The sequence below is a fragment of the Mesoplodon densirostris genome, chromosome 17 (genome assembly GCF_025265405.1).
Source record: "Mesoplodon densirostris isolate mMesDen1 chromosome 17, mMesDen1 primary haplotype, whole genome shotgun sequence".
Classification (NCBI taxonomy): Eukaryota; Metazoa; Chordata; class Mammalia; order Artiodactyla; family Ziphiidae; genus Mesoplodon; species Mesoplodon densirostris.
The window spans coordinates 74,578,684-74,598,996 of NC_082677.1; the positions used below are offsets into that span (position 1 = coordinate 74,578,684).

At 38.7% G+C, this 20,313-nt stretch overlaps 1 protein-coding gene across 1 annotated transcript in view; it reads left to right on the plus strand.

Annotated features, from left to right (window-relative positions):
• Positions 1-20,313, plus strand: part of MYO16 (myosin XVI) — a 407,151-nt gene that overhangs the window by 274,726 nt on the left and 112,112 nt on the right. Inside the window, exons 25-26 of the mRNA XM_060079968.1 lie at positions 2,074-2,154; positions 2,403-2,608. Coding sequence (XP_059935951.1) covers positions 2,074-2,154; positions 2,403-2,608 — 287 coding nt within the window. The remainder of the gene's footprint in view (positions 1-2,073; positions 2,155-2,402; positions 2,609-20,313) is intronic.

Below are 20,313 nucleotides of genomic sequence, written 5' to 3' on the forward strand. Positions count from 1 at the left end.
TTCTGACGATTTGTAAAATAGAACCAAAAATTCAGTGAAGAGTTGTTTCAAACTGAAATGTTTTAAGTTTATGAATTCAGTGCCCAGTTGTAGCCCAGTTTGTTTTGCTTGCCTTTACAAAAACTCTTAAAAAATGAGAAATATGGTTGGGAAGGTGTCCAGTACAATCAATCTTAGAAATTCAGTAATTGTAGCTTGCTGAAATGCATTTTAACTTACCAATTAAAATAAAAGCATACTGGGCCTCCCTGGTGGCGCAGTGGTTGGGAGTCCGCCTGCCGATGCAGGGGACACGGGTTCGTGCCCCGATCCCGGAGGATCCCGCGTGCCGCGGAGCGGCTGGGCCCGCGAGCCATGGCCGCGGGGCCTGTGTGTCCGGAGCCTGTGCTCCGCAACGGGAGAGGCCACAGCAGTGGGAGGCCCGCGTACAGCAAAAAAAAAAAAAAATAAAAAAAAATAAATAAAAAATAAAAGCATACTTAAAATCAACTGTATTATAGAAGAATGGCAGAAATGTGTGTAGCGTATTAGAAATGTGTGTGTGTGTGTGTGTGCCCCTGAGTGTGTGTGTGTGTGTTTAGCCATTAGACCCTAGATTTAAGGATCCTTTGATATAGTTGTTCCAGAACTGGACCATCACAGGAATTCAATCTCATTGCATATAAAATGGCATCTTTTACGTACAAAGGACAAAGTGTTCCCCTTGTAAAAGCTCAATCTCTACTCCTGGTGGTTTTGCTGAAACTTCTGGCCCTTCCTTTCTCAATCATCCTGGAAATCATGAGCAAGAAATAGCCACACACCTCCAAACTGTAATTTTTAACCTTAATTATTAAACATTACCAGGCATAGATGCCATTAGTCTTTTCCCTGAAGGACTGCAAAAGCGAGATAATTCACAGCAGTTCCTCCACCCAGAAAGGGAAATTGAGTGTTCAATTTCAAGGGATGAAGATTTATTTATTCTGATTTTTCCTTAAGTGTTCCATTCCTCTCTTCCCTCTGAGGGTCCTCACCCCTGCACACCCACCCTTGTGACCAGCAGGGTAGCCATCTACCCACCCTCAACTGAGCATCACGTTTGGCTTTGTGTTTGTAGAAAACAAGTTGATCTCACACCAATCGCTTCGTTTTCCATTCCCTTGTCAGTTACAATTGATCTTTTCAGCTTGACAGTTCATCTGAATGGAAGGAAATCAGCTATTGCCATGATAGCAATAGCACCATATTGACAAGAATGTTTCATCAATTTTTTTGTTCTATCGAGACCTTTTATTTTAAGATAAATGATTTTGGATCGATAGATCTGTTGGTCTCAGTCTGTATGATTTTGTGAAATGTAATAGTACATTAGTGGCTGAGGTTTCTTTTAACCCCTGGTGGGATTTAATTAATTACTTTCTGCCCTTTCTTTCTTCACCCACTGGCTTCATTTTCACTGACTTATCTGCATTATCATTTAATCTTTGCTACATATGAATTATTTTCTTTTAAGAGCTATATATAACTACTTATTGAAGAAAACAGTCTACTGTCATTTTTCACAGGCAAGTAATTTACTAACCCCTTTTAGTCATTAAGAAAAGAAAAAGAAAAGGAAGGGAAAGAAAAAATGAGTAAGACACTGATTATAGTTAAACTTATGGAACAAACCAGTGATTGTTAAAACATCAAATCTTTGTAATGTAAAATATCAATAGTACCCTTTTACCCCAGAGTATGCTACATTTCATGATAACATGCACAATTAGTAATACAATCAGGATACCAGGGTGAGTTTATTGTACCACCAAGCAAGTCAACATCTGTCTATTCTCAAATTAAAGTCGATGCAGGTTAGTGACAGCCATGGACTTGAAAGGCTACAGAAATGGTTATTTTACATGTAGTTGCCCATTTTTCTAGCTTATAGTACCATTACAGAAAATCATTTGGCACTGATTTTTATAGTCTGTTTTAAATCTACATCTGCCTGTAAGTGAATTTATATGAATCAGAGGGTTAATTTTTTCCCTCTAAACTGGAATTTAGTAAAATAAGCCCGCTCACCCTTTCCTTTTGTTTTCATTACAGTTATTAAAAAAGAAGGGAAATTCTACATTTCTTCAAAGACTAGAACGGGGAGGCCCAGCCACCATTGCATCTCAACTCAGGGTTAGTGAAGTTTTCAGATTTCAATAACTTCCATTTTGATTATATCAGCTGTAGAGGGTTTACGTGGAGTCTTCCTCCATTTTCAGCACTTAAGGACCTTCAAAAAAGTAAGCACACACACAAAGCAAGTGAAAGCATAATAAATAAGAATCATGGATTGAAGATAAAGATTTTTATTTAAAAATTGCTTTACCTTGTCAGTCGGTGTCTTCTTTGGGGAATCAGTTGTGCTTTACTTCTCTCCTTAGAAAACTCTGACGGATATTACTGGAAAACTTCAGAAGTGCACTCCACACTTTATTCATTGCATCAAGCCCAATAACTCGAGGCTTCCGGATACTTTTGATAATTTTTACGTGTCTGCTCAGCTGCAATACATTGGGGTCCTGGAGATGGTGAAGATCATCCGACACGGATACCCAGTCCGCCTTTCCTTCTCGGATTTCCTGTCAAGGTAGGTTTTGCTCTTGTGCCCACTGTTCCCAGGAACATGTTGATAATATTGTAGCGTGGATCTTCTGTTTTCTTTTCTGGCATTTCTTTTATTATTCATATTCTTTTATCCTGAGTAGACAAAATACTCTGGGAAGCAGTGAAATACACTGACAAAGCTTATATAAAAAGTTACTGGGCTTCCCTGGTGGCGCAGTGGTTGAGAGCCCGCCTGCTGATGCAGGGGACATGGGTTCGTACCTCAGTCCAGGAAGATCCCACGTGCCGTGGAGCGGCTGGGCCCGTGAGCCATGGCCACTGAGCCTGCGGGTCCAGAGCCTGTGCTCTGCAACAGGAGAGGCCACAACAGTGAGAGGCCCACGTACCGCAAAAAAAAAAAAAAAAAAAGAAAAAAGTGACTAAACTTTACTGCAGACCTGATAGTTTGGAAACAATTTTCATGTTCCCTTAAATTTAGGTTTCCTTGGATTTAAACATTTATAAAATTGTTGCTTATAATATTGACATAAAAATTATAATTTAATATAAGAAACTAAGTATGTGATTATTTTCTCCTTTTATATGTATGAACAAATTTTTTTTAGGCCAAGTGTTGGCAAACTGCATTCATGGGCAAATCCAGCCCACTACCTATTTTTTGTAAATAAAATTTTATTGGAATACAGGCAGTGAAAATAATGAGGATATCTGTTTTCAAGCAATCAAACAATAAAAGGGAGGATGGGCAAAAAGGAAACAAGAAACTATCTGGTAATCTTATATAAAAACATGAAATTTAAAAATAACATTGACATAAAATAATATCAGTATTACAAGTATAAAATCTAGCATTTATGGTTAAAAACTAACTGTACAAACAGTATGGAAAAATCTGTTTGGCAAACCATTCACCTAAAAAAAAGAGATTTTAAGATTTTGTTGACCAGAAGTTCCATTTGAGCCACTGGTTTGAAGAAGTTGCTAAATTCAAGCAAAGCAATCACCCAAAAAACTAAAATCACCAAGTTGGAAATAATCAGAACAAAGGGTATAATATTTAAACTGTGACTAAAATTCTATGATTAATTTGTATCACATTTGTTTTTCCAGAGGATAGAAGTAGCATCTGTTTGTTGTGTATTTTGGTAAATTTCACAAAAACACAAATAAGAAAATCAACATCATATGAGCCATTCATTCTCAAAGAGCTGATAGACCATTCAGAAGGGAGGAGATAAAATCCACCACATTTCAGTGTAAAGTATCTGGAGAATGAATATGTTTAACCTGCAGAGTGTATAGTGTAGATAGACAAGATAATTGTGTTTAAAAACTTAAAAGATGCTAATTCATGAGCTAATAGACACACTGTCTACTATTTATAGGGAAGAACTGCAAAGTTGGGCATTACACAGGGATACATTAAGAATTAATATGTGCTGAATATGAGAATTAATTTTGCTTTTGTTGGGGAGGGATGATGGTGTCACATCACTGCTTATTGTACATTAAGAGGTATCTGGTAGGGACAGCTCTGATCTGCCTCTTTCTGTTCCCTCAGTGGACGTCCATTTATAGTCTCCAGAAATGTTTGGTCTGTTAATGAGTATATATTTCTTACACTTTACAGTTTAAGTATTAGAAGTCAGCCTTCCCACCCCTTTAAGTCCAAGTGGTCTTTGAATCAATGAGTTTAAAACGTGCCCATAAACAAGTTTAAAGTAATAGATTCCCACATTTACCCCAGACCTTCTGAATAACAATCAACAGAGAGTGGGGTCCAAGGACCCCCTGGTTTGTCTGATGGGGAGGGGCATGGTGCTGTTATCAGCTGGCATCATATGGTCTCAGAGGGTCACCAGCCTTGATAAACTGTAGTTCACTCAGCAGCACTGACTTCCTTCCCAAGCCATGCTGAGAATCGTGGTTCTGCAACGTTAGTGTCCATCATAGGCTTGTTAAAATACAGATTCCTGGGCAGCAGCCCCAGAGTTCCTGGTTCAGTAGGTCTAGGTGAGGTCTGTGAATTAGCATTTTTAGCGAGTTCCCAGGTGATGCTGATGTTGCTGGTGTGTGGACAACCTTTTGAGAACTACTGCCCTAGAATATCTACTCACTTGGGGATTACATCTTTGTTTGGTTTTGTTTTTCCCCAGACAAGGGTTGGAAGTAGGTGAATGCCTTGATAATCAAAGGGAACTTGTTGAGGATGCAAAATCTCAGGCATTTACTGATTTACTGAATTAAAACCTGCAAGTTTGTTGAGATTTCCAAGTGATCTGGATGCACTTGAAGTTTCAGAAGCACTGTTAATGGATTCCTGCATTGGATATTAAATAGGATTAATCTCATCCAATGAATATTTTTTAAAGTGCATTCAATGCATTTTCTGCTGTTTATTTTGTAAGAATGTCTTCGACTCATGGAATCAAAGAAGCTTGGCATTAAAGTGTCCCTCAGATTTTCTCTGGTGTAATCTTTAGTAGCTGTATGGATCTTTCTTACAGCTACTCCAACAGGCAGTCACTTGAATTGTCCTATTTTCCCAGAAAAGGGTGGAGAACATGGCTGTGTGTGTGTACATGTGTGTGTACATGTGTGTATGTTCCCAATATTATATATCATAATAATTAGAAAATCATTTTACCTTTTTTATTTGTATTTGTCTAGTTTGACATATATACATATATACCTACCAGAATGCCTTATCTCTATTACAATAGTATATGCAACGATTATCTTTTAAAATTAAGTACAGTCTTCCATATATATACATTTCTTGCTTTACTCTGACTTCTAGGCAGAGACCATGTCTTATTCAGTCACAATACCTGTGCGTTTTGGGTTTTAGTCAATGTTTTAGGAATGAAGCTGGCATTGGAGATTAATAGCTGTTCAGTGTAAAGTAATGTTTTTCCAAAGCAGAGACGATAGCTGCACTATGTTTGTTGAAAAGAATAGTGGGGATGGGAAATGATACTTTTTGGTAAATTTCTGCTTTTCTTTTAACTAGTCTCTTATGTAAAAGGAGATGTGATTTCAAGTTATCATCTTTATTTGTAATTGTACATTAGTAGAAATGGAATTATTAATGTACTTCAGTGGGAATTTGTCACCGTCTCTCTTACATAAAGGATGCCTATCTGGAATATTATCACAAAAACATTGATCTGTAGAGAGATTATCAGTTTCTACAGAACTTGAATAAAACACAATCCACACATTGTCACATCAACAAGTAACGTATTTATTCAGAAAGCTCATCAGAACCTTGAAATTCCCCCAGGCAATCAAGCATCGTTGTATAAACAAAGCCTCGAGGTGCAATTTAATAGAAGTTTTTGGTTGCCAAAATATCAGATAACAGTTCCTATGTAAAACATTTCTTTTCTATTTGTATCACCTTGTCTTAACTGTTAGAGAATAAAAACCAATCAAACCAATTACTTTGTTTTGTTTACAAAGAGGAATATGGTTACCACAAAAATGCTGGACAAAGAAGAAAAATATGTCCAGTTTTGAAACCAGCACCTACTCATCTCAACAGCATTTATTGCTTCGGAAACCCAACATGACAGTAAATGTGGATAATGGACATTTCTGCAGAATCTGTAGGTGGACGTGATGGTATTGCAAATTCGCTTCCTGGTATCCTGGCTTTAATAACTGTCCATCATTCTGAGTCTTCCTAATCAAAACCGGAGAATTGTGTGTGTCGAGAAATCCTATTTTGATTAAACGAGAAGCATGCTTGTTGAATTTTTTCTCTAATAGCATCAGTAGTTTCTGAATGGGGTAGTAAAAATGCAAGTTCCTATCTCCATGGCAAGAAACCTCACAAGTTTGGGTATATGAGGAAGAAGGAAAGGAGCAATAGAAGTAAATCATTATGTGCAAATCATGATACATAATTGGATCACCTATTGCTGTGGACTGAATTGTTCCCTCCACAAAAACTCATACGTTGAAACTGTACCACCCAATGTGACTGTATTTGGAGATGGGTTCTGTAAAGAGGTAATTAAGGTTAAGTGAGGTTCTAACGGTGGGGTCCTGATCCAATAGGATTGGTGTCCTTATAAGAAAAGTCACCAGAGAGCATGTCCTTCTTCTCTGCTATCTGAGGATGTAGTGGAAAGGCAGCTGTCTGCAAGCCAGGAGGAGACCTTGGTAGACACTAACTGCCCCACACCTTGATCCTGGACTTCCCAGCCTCCAGGACTGTGAGAAAATAGACTTCTGTTGTTTAACCCGCCAGGTCTGTGGGATTTTGTTATGGCAGCCTGAGCTGGCTGCGAATACTTGTGTTCATAGGTGTGTGTTTATATGGTCTCAATAGGTAGCATAGCTGGACAAGGTATGCTGGGAAGTTTTGGGGACTTTATTCGTATTATGTGATACTCTCGTGCTAATGGGAAGAAGTCTAGTTTACATGCACATACCATGTGATATCAAAAACTTGTGTCTTTGTTCATGGAATCATATTCTTTCTATCCCTTTCTCTATTTACTCAATGGCATTTACTTAAGATTAAGATATTTAAGATTTTTTAAGATTTAAGATATTTAATCTTAAGATATTTAAGATTCACTCAAGCATCCTCTCTGTTGAAAAGTCATTTATAAAATCCCAAATTGGTTTGTGTCTCTTCTCTAAGCTTCAAAAAGACCTTAAGTATTTTACTTATTATTTGCTCACTGGAAATATTCATTTATGTGAATATTTAACCACTTAACCACTAGAGCAGAGGTTAGCAAACTATAGCCACTAGATCAGATCTGGCCTGCCACCTACTTTTGTATGACCTGAGAGCTAAGAATATCTTTGACATTTTTCAATTGTCAACTTTTAAATGGTTATATATATACCTACGTAATCTCCTCAAGTTTGCCTCTTGGCATACAAAGCTAAAATATTTACTCTCTGGCCCTCTACAGAAAAAAAAAATTGCTACCCCTGTCCTAGACCATATGCTCCTTAGATGAGGGCAGGTATTATTGCATGTGCAGATGCTAACATAATGCCAACCAGCCATCATCCTTCTGGGTCCAAACTCTATGAAACTGAACAAAAAAGATCTGACATCCTCTTTCATTTCAACAGCTGTCTCTAATGTTTGTTGGATTCTTCAGTTTGTGAGAATTTTTCTGATGGCATTGTAAAAGACAAACTCTCACCAGTACAATCTGTAGAACATAAAATTCCAAGTCAGTGGCTTGCAAACAACGAAGGTTCCTTTCTCTTTTACATTATATTTGACTGTGTTTAGAAGTTGCACACCTAAGCTGGAATCAGCTCTGATTTGGGCCTCTTTCTCATGATGCACCCTGGGGTTCAAGAATAGCCCAGATCTAGGACATGCCCTTTCTGTGCTGGGGGAGAAGAAATGTGGCCGAGTGGCTGCTACAACTTGTGCTGAGATGCAGCATCTGTCACTCTCTTATTTTTTATTTTATTTTATTTTTTTTGTGGTACGCGGGCCTCTCACTGCTGTGGCCTCTCCCGTTGTGGAGCACAGGCTCCGGACGCACAGGCTCAGCCACCATGGCTCACGGGCCCAGCCGCTCCGTGGCATGCGGGATCTTCCCATACTGGGGCACAAACCCGTGTCCCCTGCATCAGCAGGTGGACTCTCAACCACTACGCCACCAGGGAAGCCCTGTCACTCTCTTATATTCCATGGGTTAAAGGCAGTCACATGGCCCAGGCCAACGTCAGTGAGGTGGAGAAGTATCTTATTCATGGGAAGTATCCCAGAGCATGTAACAAAGAATAGAGGTATGTACACTTCTGGCTCGGTTAGCAGTTGCCCCAAAACTTAGTGGCATAAAACAGCAATTTGTTATTTCTCCCAGTTCTGTGGGTTAACTGGGCTTAGTGGGGCATTTCTTGCTTGGGGTTACTCTATCCATTGCAGCCATACAGCAAAAGAGGTTGGTGTCAGCTGGGCTGGATGGACAAGACGGCATCTTCATCCCTGTGTCTGGTGCCTGGATGTTCCTTCATGTGGTCTCTCTCTCCAGCAGAATAATCTGGACTCCTTACCTGGAAGCTCATGGTTCCAAGGGGCATGGAAGGAAACTTGCAGTCCTCTTACAAGCTGGGCTGGGAACTAGCACAGCATCACTCCCTCTGTATTTTATTGGTCAAAGCAGTTTCAGACCAGCTGAGATATTTTCACTGGGAAGCAAGCAAGTGGCCAACTTTGGGACAAGCTACCACATCTTCTTGAAGGGAGAACATGCAAGTAATTGGGAATGATGCCTAAAGCTCTGCCTATGTGCACCGACACTGAATTGAATCTCAGTAGACAGAGTTTTGGGTGAAGTAGAAGAGAATAGCTTTATTGCTTTGTGAGGCAAAGAGGGACACAGCGGGCTTGTGCCCCTCAAAAACTGTGTGTCCCAACCTGGGAGGATTTGGTGAGGAGTTTTATAGCAATAGTTCAAGGGCAGGGTTGCTGGTAAGATGCAGGGTGTGTGCAGGGCCTGCATTCCTTTAATCTGACCTCAGATGATCTCCTGATGGGCTTGTGTGGTTCCTTTAATCTGGCCTCAGGTGATCTCCCAATGGGCTTCTGTGGTTCTTTTAATCCAGAATGAAGAATGCTAACATCTTCCATTTGTTGGGGGTTTTAGTTCTGTAAAGCACTCAAAGATATCGTTATGTGTATCCCTTGAGGCGGAACCAGGACCCTGCCCCAAGCCCGCACTATTGTTTCCTGACTGCTCCCCACTTGTCTCTGCATCCCCTCCTTTCCCTGATTAGCAACTGTTTGAACCTCCCCCTTGGAACTCAGGGAAGGTCATGGAGGCCGAACAGAGAGGCTCCTGTGCCCAGGAGCCCCATAGGGTCTTGCTTGGTTTCAGGAACAGCAAAAAAACTTTCAATAGTCATGCCTATACCTATGAATTGCTATTATATCATCCTTCACCAGTAAGTGTATCTGCATTTGATGTGCTAAATACTGTAATACCAGAATTTCTTTTTCCAAATTGTAGAATTGAGGGAAAGAATAATATGAGGCAATGATGATGAAACAGTTTTGAGGTGTCTTTAAAGGTAAGGTGCCATGCCTGGTACCTTGTATGGCACTGTACCATCGTTTTCAAAGCTTTCTGCAATACCCTGTATGCTTGTGACATTATAATTATCCTGGCTTTTTAATGGTCATCCAAGGCTGTGCCAGATTTTAGTCCTTTGTATCTCTACTCTTCTCAGGGTGCTAACCTTCTAAATGTTCGTCTTTTTCCAGATTTAGAAGGGACATCTTTTGGAATCTAGCTGTGGGTCTTGGGTGGCAAGTGTGGAAGGGTCACGTCATACATCTGTGGACTTCTTTGTGGTTGGCAGGGGAGAGCAGATCAGCATCACCCCGGGAGAGGTTGACCCTTTAACGGGGTGCCCTTATTTGGAAAAGACAGAAGGGCTTGTCCAATAAAAGCACCACAGGGACTGGTATTATGCTTGGCAAGGTGAGGGCACATGATCTGTGTTTTGAGATTGTTACTGGATGAGATCCCTCGCAGAAATAGTAGGAGTCATTTAGCTTTGTTAAATGACACAGTTGTTGCTGAAAGGGCAGGCTGTGAAAGAACATAGCCATGATGTTAAATTGGGTGTGGGGAGAGGGATGAAGAGACACACTTCAGCTGATCGGATTAAACTAATGGGCAGCGGCCGCCCAGCCCAGCAGAATCACAGCTACAGATCTGGGTTGGAATCATCAAAAAGTTTTCTTTGTTCCTTGGAAGTGATGTCAGTTACTGTCAATACATCTTTAATAGAAGCATGAGTTAATACGTTCAAGAGCTGTTAAATATTCTAATTCAACTGGCAAAGGATACGTTTTCTTCTGGGTAATTTTGCCAAGTCTCAACGTATTCTTTCTGCTAAAACCACTCTGCAGGGTTGGCTGATTGTCTAAGCTTTAATGACATTTGGAAGGAAAGAGGGCCTGCTACTTTTCAATGAAATATAAAATAGGAAAGAGAAGTATAATAGATTCTCGAAGCTATTTTAATGTAAACATAATTAAGTATCTTTATTGGGAATTTGTTATACTGTTCAATGGATTAGGAATCATAAATTACCCTGTGATCCACTCTGGACATCTGAAAACATTTTTCTTTGAGAGACCAAATAGTAACTGTGGTAGGCTTACAGGTCACGAGGTCGCTGACCTATGTATACTCAACTCTGCCTCATGGCAGAAAGTGGCCATAGACAGCAGGTCAACGAACGGGTGAGGAGGGGTTCCAGTAAACTTTGTTGGCATAAACAGAGGTGGGTGGTTTTGACCCAGGGGTACCTAACCCTTTATCTAGTCCCACCCGTCCTCATTCTGATAGATTTGGGGGACATTTTTCCATAGAAGAGGGGACAGATAATGAAAGGTGACGATGTTTGCATTTGTACATGCATCATCTGGCTTCGATCCTAATTTCTACTCTGATAAGCTGGATGATCTGCCATGACAGAATTCATTCACTCATTCCTTCACCATTCACTTCTTCATTGTTATTCATTCACTCTTATTTTATACTAGCATTTTATGGAATCAAAATGCCATTATGCCTTTAATTTTTTAATGATAAGTTATGTCAGGGAAAACATAATCACAAGATGACATTGCTTGCAGGGCCAAACCAGTTTTAAATAATTACCTATGAGTTGCTTGTTTCATTATTATAAATTATTTAATTTTGTTTATAGGGCAACAATGTTATGTAGTGTGATCATTAGTATATGATAGTTTTTATTCATGGTATCTAAATGGTCCTCATAACTCAGGAGTCGACAAAGAAGCTCAGGTCATCATTAGGACTTTTGAGGGGACCTGATTCATATCATTTTTCTTACCCAGTTCTTGACCAAAATGAGAAGACAAAAATCATCAAAATGTCATCTTTCTTACATGTAAAGTCTAGAATGAAGGACAGTGCTTGGTGTGAGAGACAAAGTGTCTGCTAATAGAACCCCATAATTAGGCAGAATTGCACACACACCCCAATTATGCACAGTTTGGGCTCAGGTAGGCCTCCCAATGAGGGATGATGTTCAGGCAAGCCTTGGAGAAGAGAAGGAAGACAAGCATTCCTTTGCAAGCAGTTTGTTCTCAAACAGCTGAGAATCCCCTGTTTTGTTTTGTTTGTTTCTCTCCAGAATTACCAGTTAGATTAGTCAGTCACTTCACCTTCCCTCTTGGATTGTGAAGGATTAGAGAGTGACCCAGAGTGTCACCCTACCTCCATGTCTAAGGAAACATCAGAAAAGAAGAGTCACTGCCCTTGGCTAACCCTCTGCATTGTTTTGTGTTCTGAACCAGAGAACACATCCAGGAAGCCTACAAATAACAAGGGGGGTGGTTCTGCTCTTGGCGGGACGTCTGAGTCTTTCAGAATATTCTCCCCCCATCTTCATGAGCACCCACTGCTTTCTGGTGTTATCTTTCTGGGACCACTGAGAAGCAATATAGATTTTTGTACCCAAAGATTCTGCAGTGGGCCAACAGTGCATTACTTTAATTGATTTCAAGGCCACTTTGTATTCAAGACTATAAATGAATTTTATTTCTCAGCCCAAACCCATCCTGCCATATTGTCCAACAGAACCCATCAGGGATTCTGCAACCAGAATAAATGAAAATATTAAAACAAAAGAGCAACTCAAATAATAAAATCCCAGTGGCCTAAATATTCCCAAATTTGACTATGAATCTTCTTCCATTGTTAAATTCCCAGTGAGAAAAGAAAGTTCAAAGATTAATACGTCTTATAAATTCAAGTCCAGAGATACTCAGTTCCAAAGGAATTGAAATCTCAAATATGATTATCTTGACTTTCTGAATTAAATGTCCAAAATTCCATATGCATATGAAATTACTATTTCAGGAGCATTCTTTCCATTTTTCTAACTTGGCTCAGACTTAGCTAAAAAGGTTCCATATGTCTTGGTGGATCTGGGGACTCTTCAGTGTAACATTCTGAGCAGTTAGTCATTATATTAGTCTGTTTGGGCTGTCGTAACAAAATAGCATAGTCTGGGTGGCTTAAACAATTAGCATTTATTTTCTTACAGTTCTGGAGACTGGAAATCCAAGATCAAGGTGCCATGGAGACAGAAAGAGACAGAGAGACAGAGAGAGACAGAATAACTCTCTCTGGTGTCTTTACTTCCAAGGATACTAGTCCTTTTGGATTAGGGCCCCATCCTTATGAACTCATTTAACCTTAATTACCTCCTAGAGGCCCTATGGACGAATACAGTCACATTGGGTATGGGGGCTTCAGAATATGAGTTTTTTTGCAGGAGGACAGAAACAGTCAGTGTGTAGTAGTCATCTTAATGATGTGACTAATTTAGATCTCATTTGTTGTGTATATCACTGCCAAATCACTTATCAATTTCACATCAAGTCCAATGAGTAAATACTAACCATAAGGCTATTTGGATACCAATGTCATACACACTAAATTTAGAACTAACATACACACTAAATTTAAAACTATTTCCCTAGTCCTAGAGCAGAATATTACAGGAAGAATTATTCTAGAATCTAATATTTTGTGTTGCCAGAGACAAGGGTGATCATATAGTATATTGACAAAACCAGGGCATGTTTTAAGAGTGAAATGGGGCCACTGTTAATAATTTGGACAGAAATACAGGTATAACCTGGGACTGTCCCTGGCAAACCAGGACATTGGTCACCCAAACTATCTTTACACTGCACTTAACCTTCTCATGAGTTTCACTGCATTTCATTACCAGGAATCTTTCATCTCTGTAGATTATAAACCCTGTTAAGGAAAACCTTCCACTATATGCATGTAATAGATGGCCAACAAGCATTTGTTCAATAAGCTAATAACGTTTTAGTTTTCTGTATAGTTTTATAGTTGAGCTCTACATTGTGTGTCCAAGATGTAGTATTCATTGATAACCTATGATGCATTCCTAACTCAAACCAGCTGTGATTATCAAACCACCTTAAAATATATGGTTTCATTATGCCTAAACATTTCCTTTTCTTTTTGGCCATGCCACGTGGCATGCAGGATCTTAGTTCCCCAACCATGGATCGAACCCATGCCCCCTGCAGTGGAAGCATGGAGTCTTAACTATTGGACCACGAGGGAAGTCCCTAAACATTTCCATTTTAGGGTAGCCATTTAAACCTTAGGGTGAGATAATGATCCCAGTCTTGCCTTTGTCACAGTTTAATAATATTCTCACTCCTCAAAAAGCACTGAGTCATTCTCTGAAATTCCTAGCCATAACTGTACAATAATTCATGGATTAGTGCTCTATATTGATTTTTAAATGGATTTCATTTGATGGTTCTTTCTTTGTTCTTTGAAATGCTTTGTTAACTGAAAGTACTCTGTGTTTTATTGCAAGGGGAGGATCAATTTATTCAGTAAAAATATTTTTAGGAATAAAAACATCACAATAGACACTGGATTGATGATCCATGTTTAGGGGAGAAGCTATTACTAAGAGTAATTTACAAGTCAGGCTGACCCATTTAATACTATTTCCACAGTATACTCACTTGAATCATTCACTACAGCTACTTTATTGTGAGACCCTATTACTTAAACTTGAAAATTTACTTTTGTGGCAAGTTAATAAATACTTAAATTATGTGAAATAAAGATTTCTACATTTAGTAGAAATCAATTTTGAAATATTTATTATTAGGAAATCCTTACTATTTTTTAATCCATGGTTTTAAAAGTATGGTGATGACAATGTGTTTTTAAACTAATATTCTTACAGATCTTTCTCCACTTATGACCAAAAAAAAAAATCCCACTATATTTCTGTACATCATTCTCAGCTATTTTCTTCACAGCTGTCAAAAATGGGATAACTTATATTAGGAAGGAACTTATAATGTATTCAAAACAATGAAGTTTGCAGGAAAATGAATCATGCAAAGTGACCTGAAAATTATCAATGCACATAGTGAGGGACTCAAGAAGAAAAAGATTTTAAGAGAATGAAAAGCCTTCTGACAACTGACAGATGGTTAGAGTTGGGGCAGTGTGACTTTTTTTCCAGCTCTGATCATCATGGCACTAAAAATCAGAGTCCCACTCAAGAACTAGAATACCAAACGTGGCATTCAGCCAAATTACACCCTCCCCTTCTTTTGAAGAAACTTCTATTAGATCTCTACAAAGCTGAGGAATAGAAGTAATCATATATACATTAGATTTAATAAAGCAATGATTATTTAACAAAGTAATAAAACAAGAAAGCTGTATCTATACATTTCCCATTAGAGATAACCTACACATCATTTCTAGATTGACTTTTACAGATTTATCAGGAAGAGACTTATTAAGAGGAGTCACTCCATGGCTATTTAAAACTCTGTTGCTCTTGTCCCAGTGCAAGATGTATTTGGAGCAGGTACAGATGCAAGAGAATTTACTTTCTATGCCCAATACACCTCACTGCCAAGACCAGCATCGACACCACAATCATCTTCCTGCACTTGAACAGCTGAGCATTGTTTCATTAGGTACTTTTATATGTTGACTTCTAATTCGTTATTGTGTTTTGATGCTTACTCCAAATAAAGCATACACATGCTGATAACAGGACCTGCATTTCCCCCAATGCTTAACCCAGAACCCTTATTCGTGGCAATTGATTGACGGCCTCATCTAGCAGCGGCTTCTGTGTCCTAGTTGTGTTTCTTGTTTCATAGTATGGTTTGGGCCCCCTTAGTGAATACGCTCATGGTGCACGCCCACTGAGAATGGGTCATTTCTTCATGCCATGCCATAAAGTACCTTAGAAATGCAGTGTCAAAAGCACCTTCTCCCATCCCATCTCTTATTGGGATAAGAAGTATTGGAATAGAAAAGATTTGGAATAAAGGAGTTTGGTCTTCCCACTCTACCATGATATCGCCTTACAGCCTTACCTAGATGGAACCTTAGTGACATATACAAGTGTCCTCCCAGAGATTGTGTCCCCAGCACCTAACACAGGGCCTGGTACAAGGCTGGTGGCTAATAACTATGCTGTTGCTATTGAAGTGATTAATAAATCATTCAAACCATTTTGCAGGGAATTTTCTTCCTCTTTATGCCTCCACTAATGTTTATAAATTCTGTGTCATTAAACACACACACACAACACACGTAGGCACACCAAGCACTTGTCAGACCAAATTCTTTAAATCAGTACCTCTCAACCATGGCAGCTCAGTAGACTCATTTGGGGTTTAAATTTTTTAAAAAGTACGGATGGATGTGTTGGGGCCTGGGCAGTAGGTAAGGTTGTCAGATAAGACAGAGGATACCCAGTTAAATTTAAATTTTAGATAAACAACAAATGTCAAATCCATTTTCCTTGCTTTTTTTCCATCAAGAGGAGATATTCCTCTGGTGTTTACTTACATACAAACTAAATATCAGAAGAAGCGAGAACTTTGGTTTCTATTGTAGGCATCCAGAACAGATTTTTTGTTAAGTTTCTCTGAATTCTTTTTATGAATATGAATTTATTTATTTCTAAAAAAAAATTTAACAGTTTTAATAAACTATGATTGACTCACAATAAGCTACACCTGTTTTTTCCGTTTAAAAAAAATGACAAGTTTTGATGTAAACCTACATCTCAGAAACCATTTCACAAATCAAGATGGTGAACCTGTCCATCGGCCCCAGAAGATTCCTCCTGCCCCTTTTGTAGCCTCACCTTCTTACTCATCCCTGCTTCCTCATCCCCAAACAATCAATGATGCTTTTGTTTACTAAAAATTAGTTTTATTTTCTAAAATATTTTACAAATGGAATCATAAATTGTGCACTCTTTATCTGGCTTCTTTTGCTCAGCATAGTAATGTTGACATTCAACCACATAGTTGTGTGTTACCAGTGGTTTGCTGGGCTGTATTTCTTTTTAATGTTCACTCACCTGTTGATAGGTATTTAGGTTGTTCCCAGTATTTGGTTATTACCAGTACAGCTACTATGAACACTTGTGTCCCAGTCTTTACATGGACATGTTTTTATTTTGGCGGTGGAGTTGCGGGTAAAAATATGGGAGTGGAATGGCTGAGGCATATGGTTAGCATATGTTTAACTTTTTAAAATACTGCCAAACTCTTTTTCAGAATGGTTGTACCATTGTGTATTCCCACCAGCAGGGTATGAGAGTGCCAGTTACTCACATCCTCTCCAACACTTGGTGTGATCAGTCATGTCATTTGTTACATTCTAATGGGTATAAGCTGGTATCTCATTGTGAGTTTACTTTGCATTTCCCTGATGACTAATGATGTCAGCCATCTTCCCATGGGCGTGTTTGCTATCCATACACCTTATTTGGTGAATTTTCTGTTCAAATGTCTTGCCTAATTTTTCAGTGGGCTGATTGATTTTTAGACTTCTTTATAGATTCTGAAGACATGTATATATTAAACATTTAATTGGCACACATTTTCTCTAAGATTGTGTCCTGTCTTCTACATTGTGAAAAGGATTGCATAGAATTGGTGTTAATTATTCTTTAAATATTTGGTAGAATTTACTAGATACACCATTTAGGCATGGGGATTTCTTATTTGGGAGGATTTTAAGTATGAATTCAATTTATTTAATAGTTCTCAGGGTATTCATGCTGCCTAGTTCATCTTGGTTGAATTTCAGTAATTTGTAGTTTTTAAGGAATTGATCAAATTTATCTATAAAGAGTTATTTGTCACATTCCCTTACTACACCTTTAATATCTACAGGGTCTGTGACAATATTCTCTATTCTGATAATTTTATCTTCTGTCTTTTTTTTCTTCTTTACCAGTCTTGCTAGAATTTTATCAATTTTATTTATTCAAAGAACTAGCTTTTGATTTTGATTATTATTTTATGTTCAAATACTTTCACTGATTTCATCTCCTATATTTATTATTTATTTCCTTCTGCTTGCTCTAGGTTTATTTCATTCTTTTTTTCTCCAGTCTTACAGTACAACTTTAACAATGTGAAATCTTTCTTCTTTTTGAATATAAGCATTTAATATAAATTTCCCTCTACTTATCAAAATATCATCATTGAGCTGATGGTGAGTTTCCCACATTTTTCCAGTAACCGCTGGCTTGGAATACAGGGAGCTGTAGACCCAGATGTTGGTATTGGTGCAAGTAGAAACAGCTCCAGGAGCAGCCATCTACTCCAGGCTCAAGGGGCAGGACATGAAACTAGTAAAGATCCAAGCATGTGGAAAGGCACTGTTTTAATCCCCTCCAATCTCTCATGCCTCATCTCAAGCAGGCCTGTGGCAGAAGGCTCATAGGCAGCTAATTCTCTGAGGGAGGGGAACTTTCTTCCCCAGTCAGAAGAGCTCCCAGGAGGGTGGGATGAACCCCTATTGATCTTCTCTCTTTCCTGTCAACCTGCAGCTCAGCCCCAGATGCAGGCACAGTCAAAGGGATGCACCATGGAGGGGATAATAAAGCCCCAGTCTTCAGGCTGGAAGACAGGAAAGGGGAGACTCAAGGAGCAAGAAAATGTTAGGGAGACTGGGAAGGAGGGGGAGCCCTGGAAGGTGACACAATAAAGCCTTTTAAGAACCCAAGGCTCACCTCCAAGCTATGTGTGTGAGGGTCACAGATGTATTTCACTTTTTTTTTCCGTTCAATTTATTTTTTATAGACTATATTTAGAGCAATTTTAGGTTCACAGCAAACTTGACTGGAAGATAAAGAGATTTCCCCTATGCCTCCTGCCCCACCCCACCACATGCACAACCTCCCCCATTATCAACATCCCCAAGCAAAGTGGTACATTTGTCACAATAGATGAACCTGCATTGACACATCATTGTCACCCAAAGTCCATGGTCTACATGGTTCACTCTTGGTGTTGTACATTCGCACCTTCATTTTTCAAAGATATTTTTACATGTTAATTGAGTAATTGGAGTATGATGCATCTTGGAGAAGTTTTCTTCATATTTCCTGTGCTTGGGGTTCATCAAGCTCCTTGGATCTATGAGTTTCTTGTATCTATGAGTGTGCAGCTTTCATTAAATTTGGAAAAATTTTGTCCATATTTTCATGGAGGACTTTTTCTTTCTCACCTATGATTGCCTCTCATTTAGAATCTACAATTACGTGTGTATTAGGAACTTAAAGTTGTCCCACAGATCACTGATGTTCGTCTTTGTTCAGTCTTTTTTCTCTGTGTTTCATTTTGGATAGTTTCTGTTGCTGTGTCTTCAGGTTCATTAATCTTTCCTTCTGCAGTGTCTAAACTACACTTAATCCAATCCAATGTATCTTTTGCTTCAGTTGCTATAGTTTTCATCTTCAGAAGTTCAACCTGGATCTTTTAAAAGTCCTTCATGCTTTTAATATATTTAATCTTCATTTTAGTATATATTAGTCTACTAATTCCATTATCTGCCATTTCTAGGTCGGTGTTGACTGGTTAATTTTTCTCTTTATAATAAATCATATTGTTCCCCTTCTTTGCATCCTTGTAATTTTTGGTTACATACCAGATATTATGAATTTTAGTTTTTCAGATGGTACATATTTTTGTATTTCTATAAATATTCTTGAATTTTGACTAAGAAACAAATAAGTCACTTGGAAAAGTTTGTTGTTTTCAGTTTCTCCTGGCATGCTTTGTTAGTTAGAACCAAACCAGTATGTAGTCTGAGCCTAATTAATTTATACTACTGATGCAAAACAATTGAGTTCTCTTTCCAGTGCCCCATGAATTGTGGAATTTTTCACTCTGGCTGATGGGAATAGTCCAACTTTCTTCCTGTCTTTGCTGTGAGGATGGTTCCCTCTCCTCCACTTGGGTGGTTCTTTCCTGGGACATCGGTGGTTTATTCACATGTATGTGGTGATCATTATTCTGCTTGAGACTCAAGGGTGCTCTGAGGATCTCTGGACTCTTCTCTCAGTACAGCTCTCTCTTCTCAGATTGTCTGTTCTGTGAATTCAGGCTGCCTTGTCATCCCTCATGTCCCAGCACCATCTCCTTCACTCAGGGAGAGCCTCAGGCTTCACCTGGGATTCTTCTTTGAACCACAACCTGGAGCCTCCTCCCATGAAGTAAGCTGGGGGACTCTCAGGGCCTAACTCATCTGTTTTCTTGTCTCTCAAGGATCACTGACCTTCATTGTCTGGCGTCCAGTGCCCTGAGAATCATTGCCTCACATATGTTGTCCAGTTTTAAATTGTTTGGGGATGGAAAGTAAAACTAGTCCCTATTCCTCCATCTTGACTGAAAGCAGAAATTTATAAATTTATTTTTTACATTGGATTCCTACTGGATGGGTCTTTTACCTATTAAATTGTTTCTGGGCTAGGTTGTGAGCACCTATAATCTATTCTTACAACAGAAAACTTCCTAAAATGAATGCTATTGTTTGAAGGCTTGTATTTTTTAGGTAGTTTTTGATACTCTGGATAATAGTAGACTTTTCTCCTTTGATCTTCAAATTATGTATACCAACTTTTCCTAAACAGACTTGTATCTCTGTAGAAAAATTAACATAGAGCAGCTGGTATTTTATAAAATGATGATTCTAGACAAGAGTTTGGATAGGAAGTGGAGGTGAATACTATATTTGCTTGAATGTGCATGGGATTCTAATTAAGCTAAAATTAAGCATGTTAGAAATTGTCCAGGAAGCTGATGACTTTTTTCTTATTCTTAGAGAATTCATGGGTTGGAAGTTTCTATGA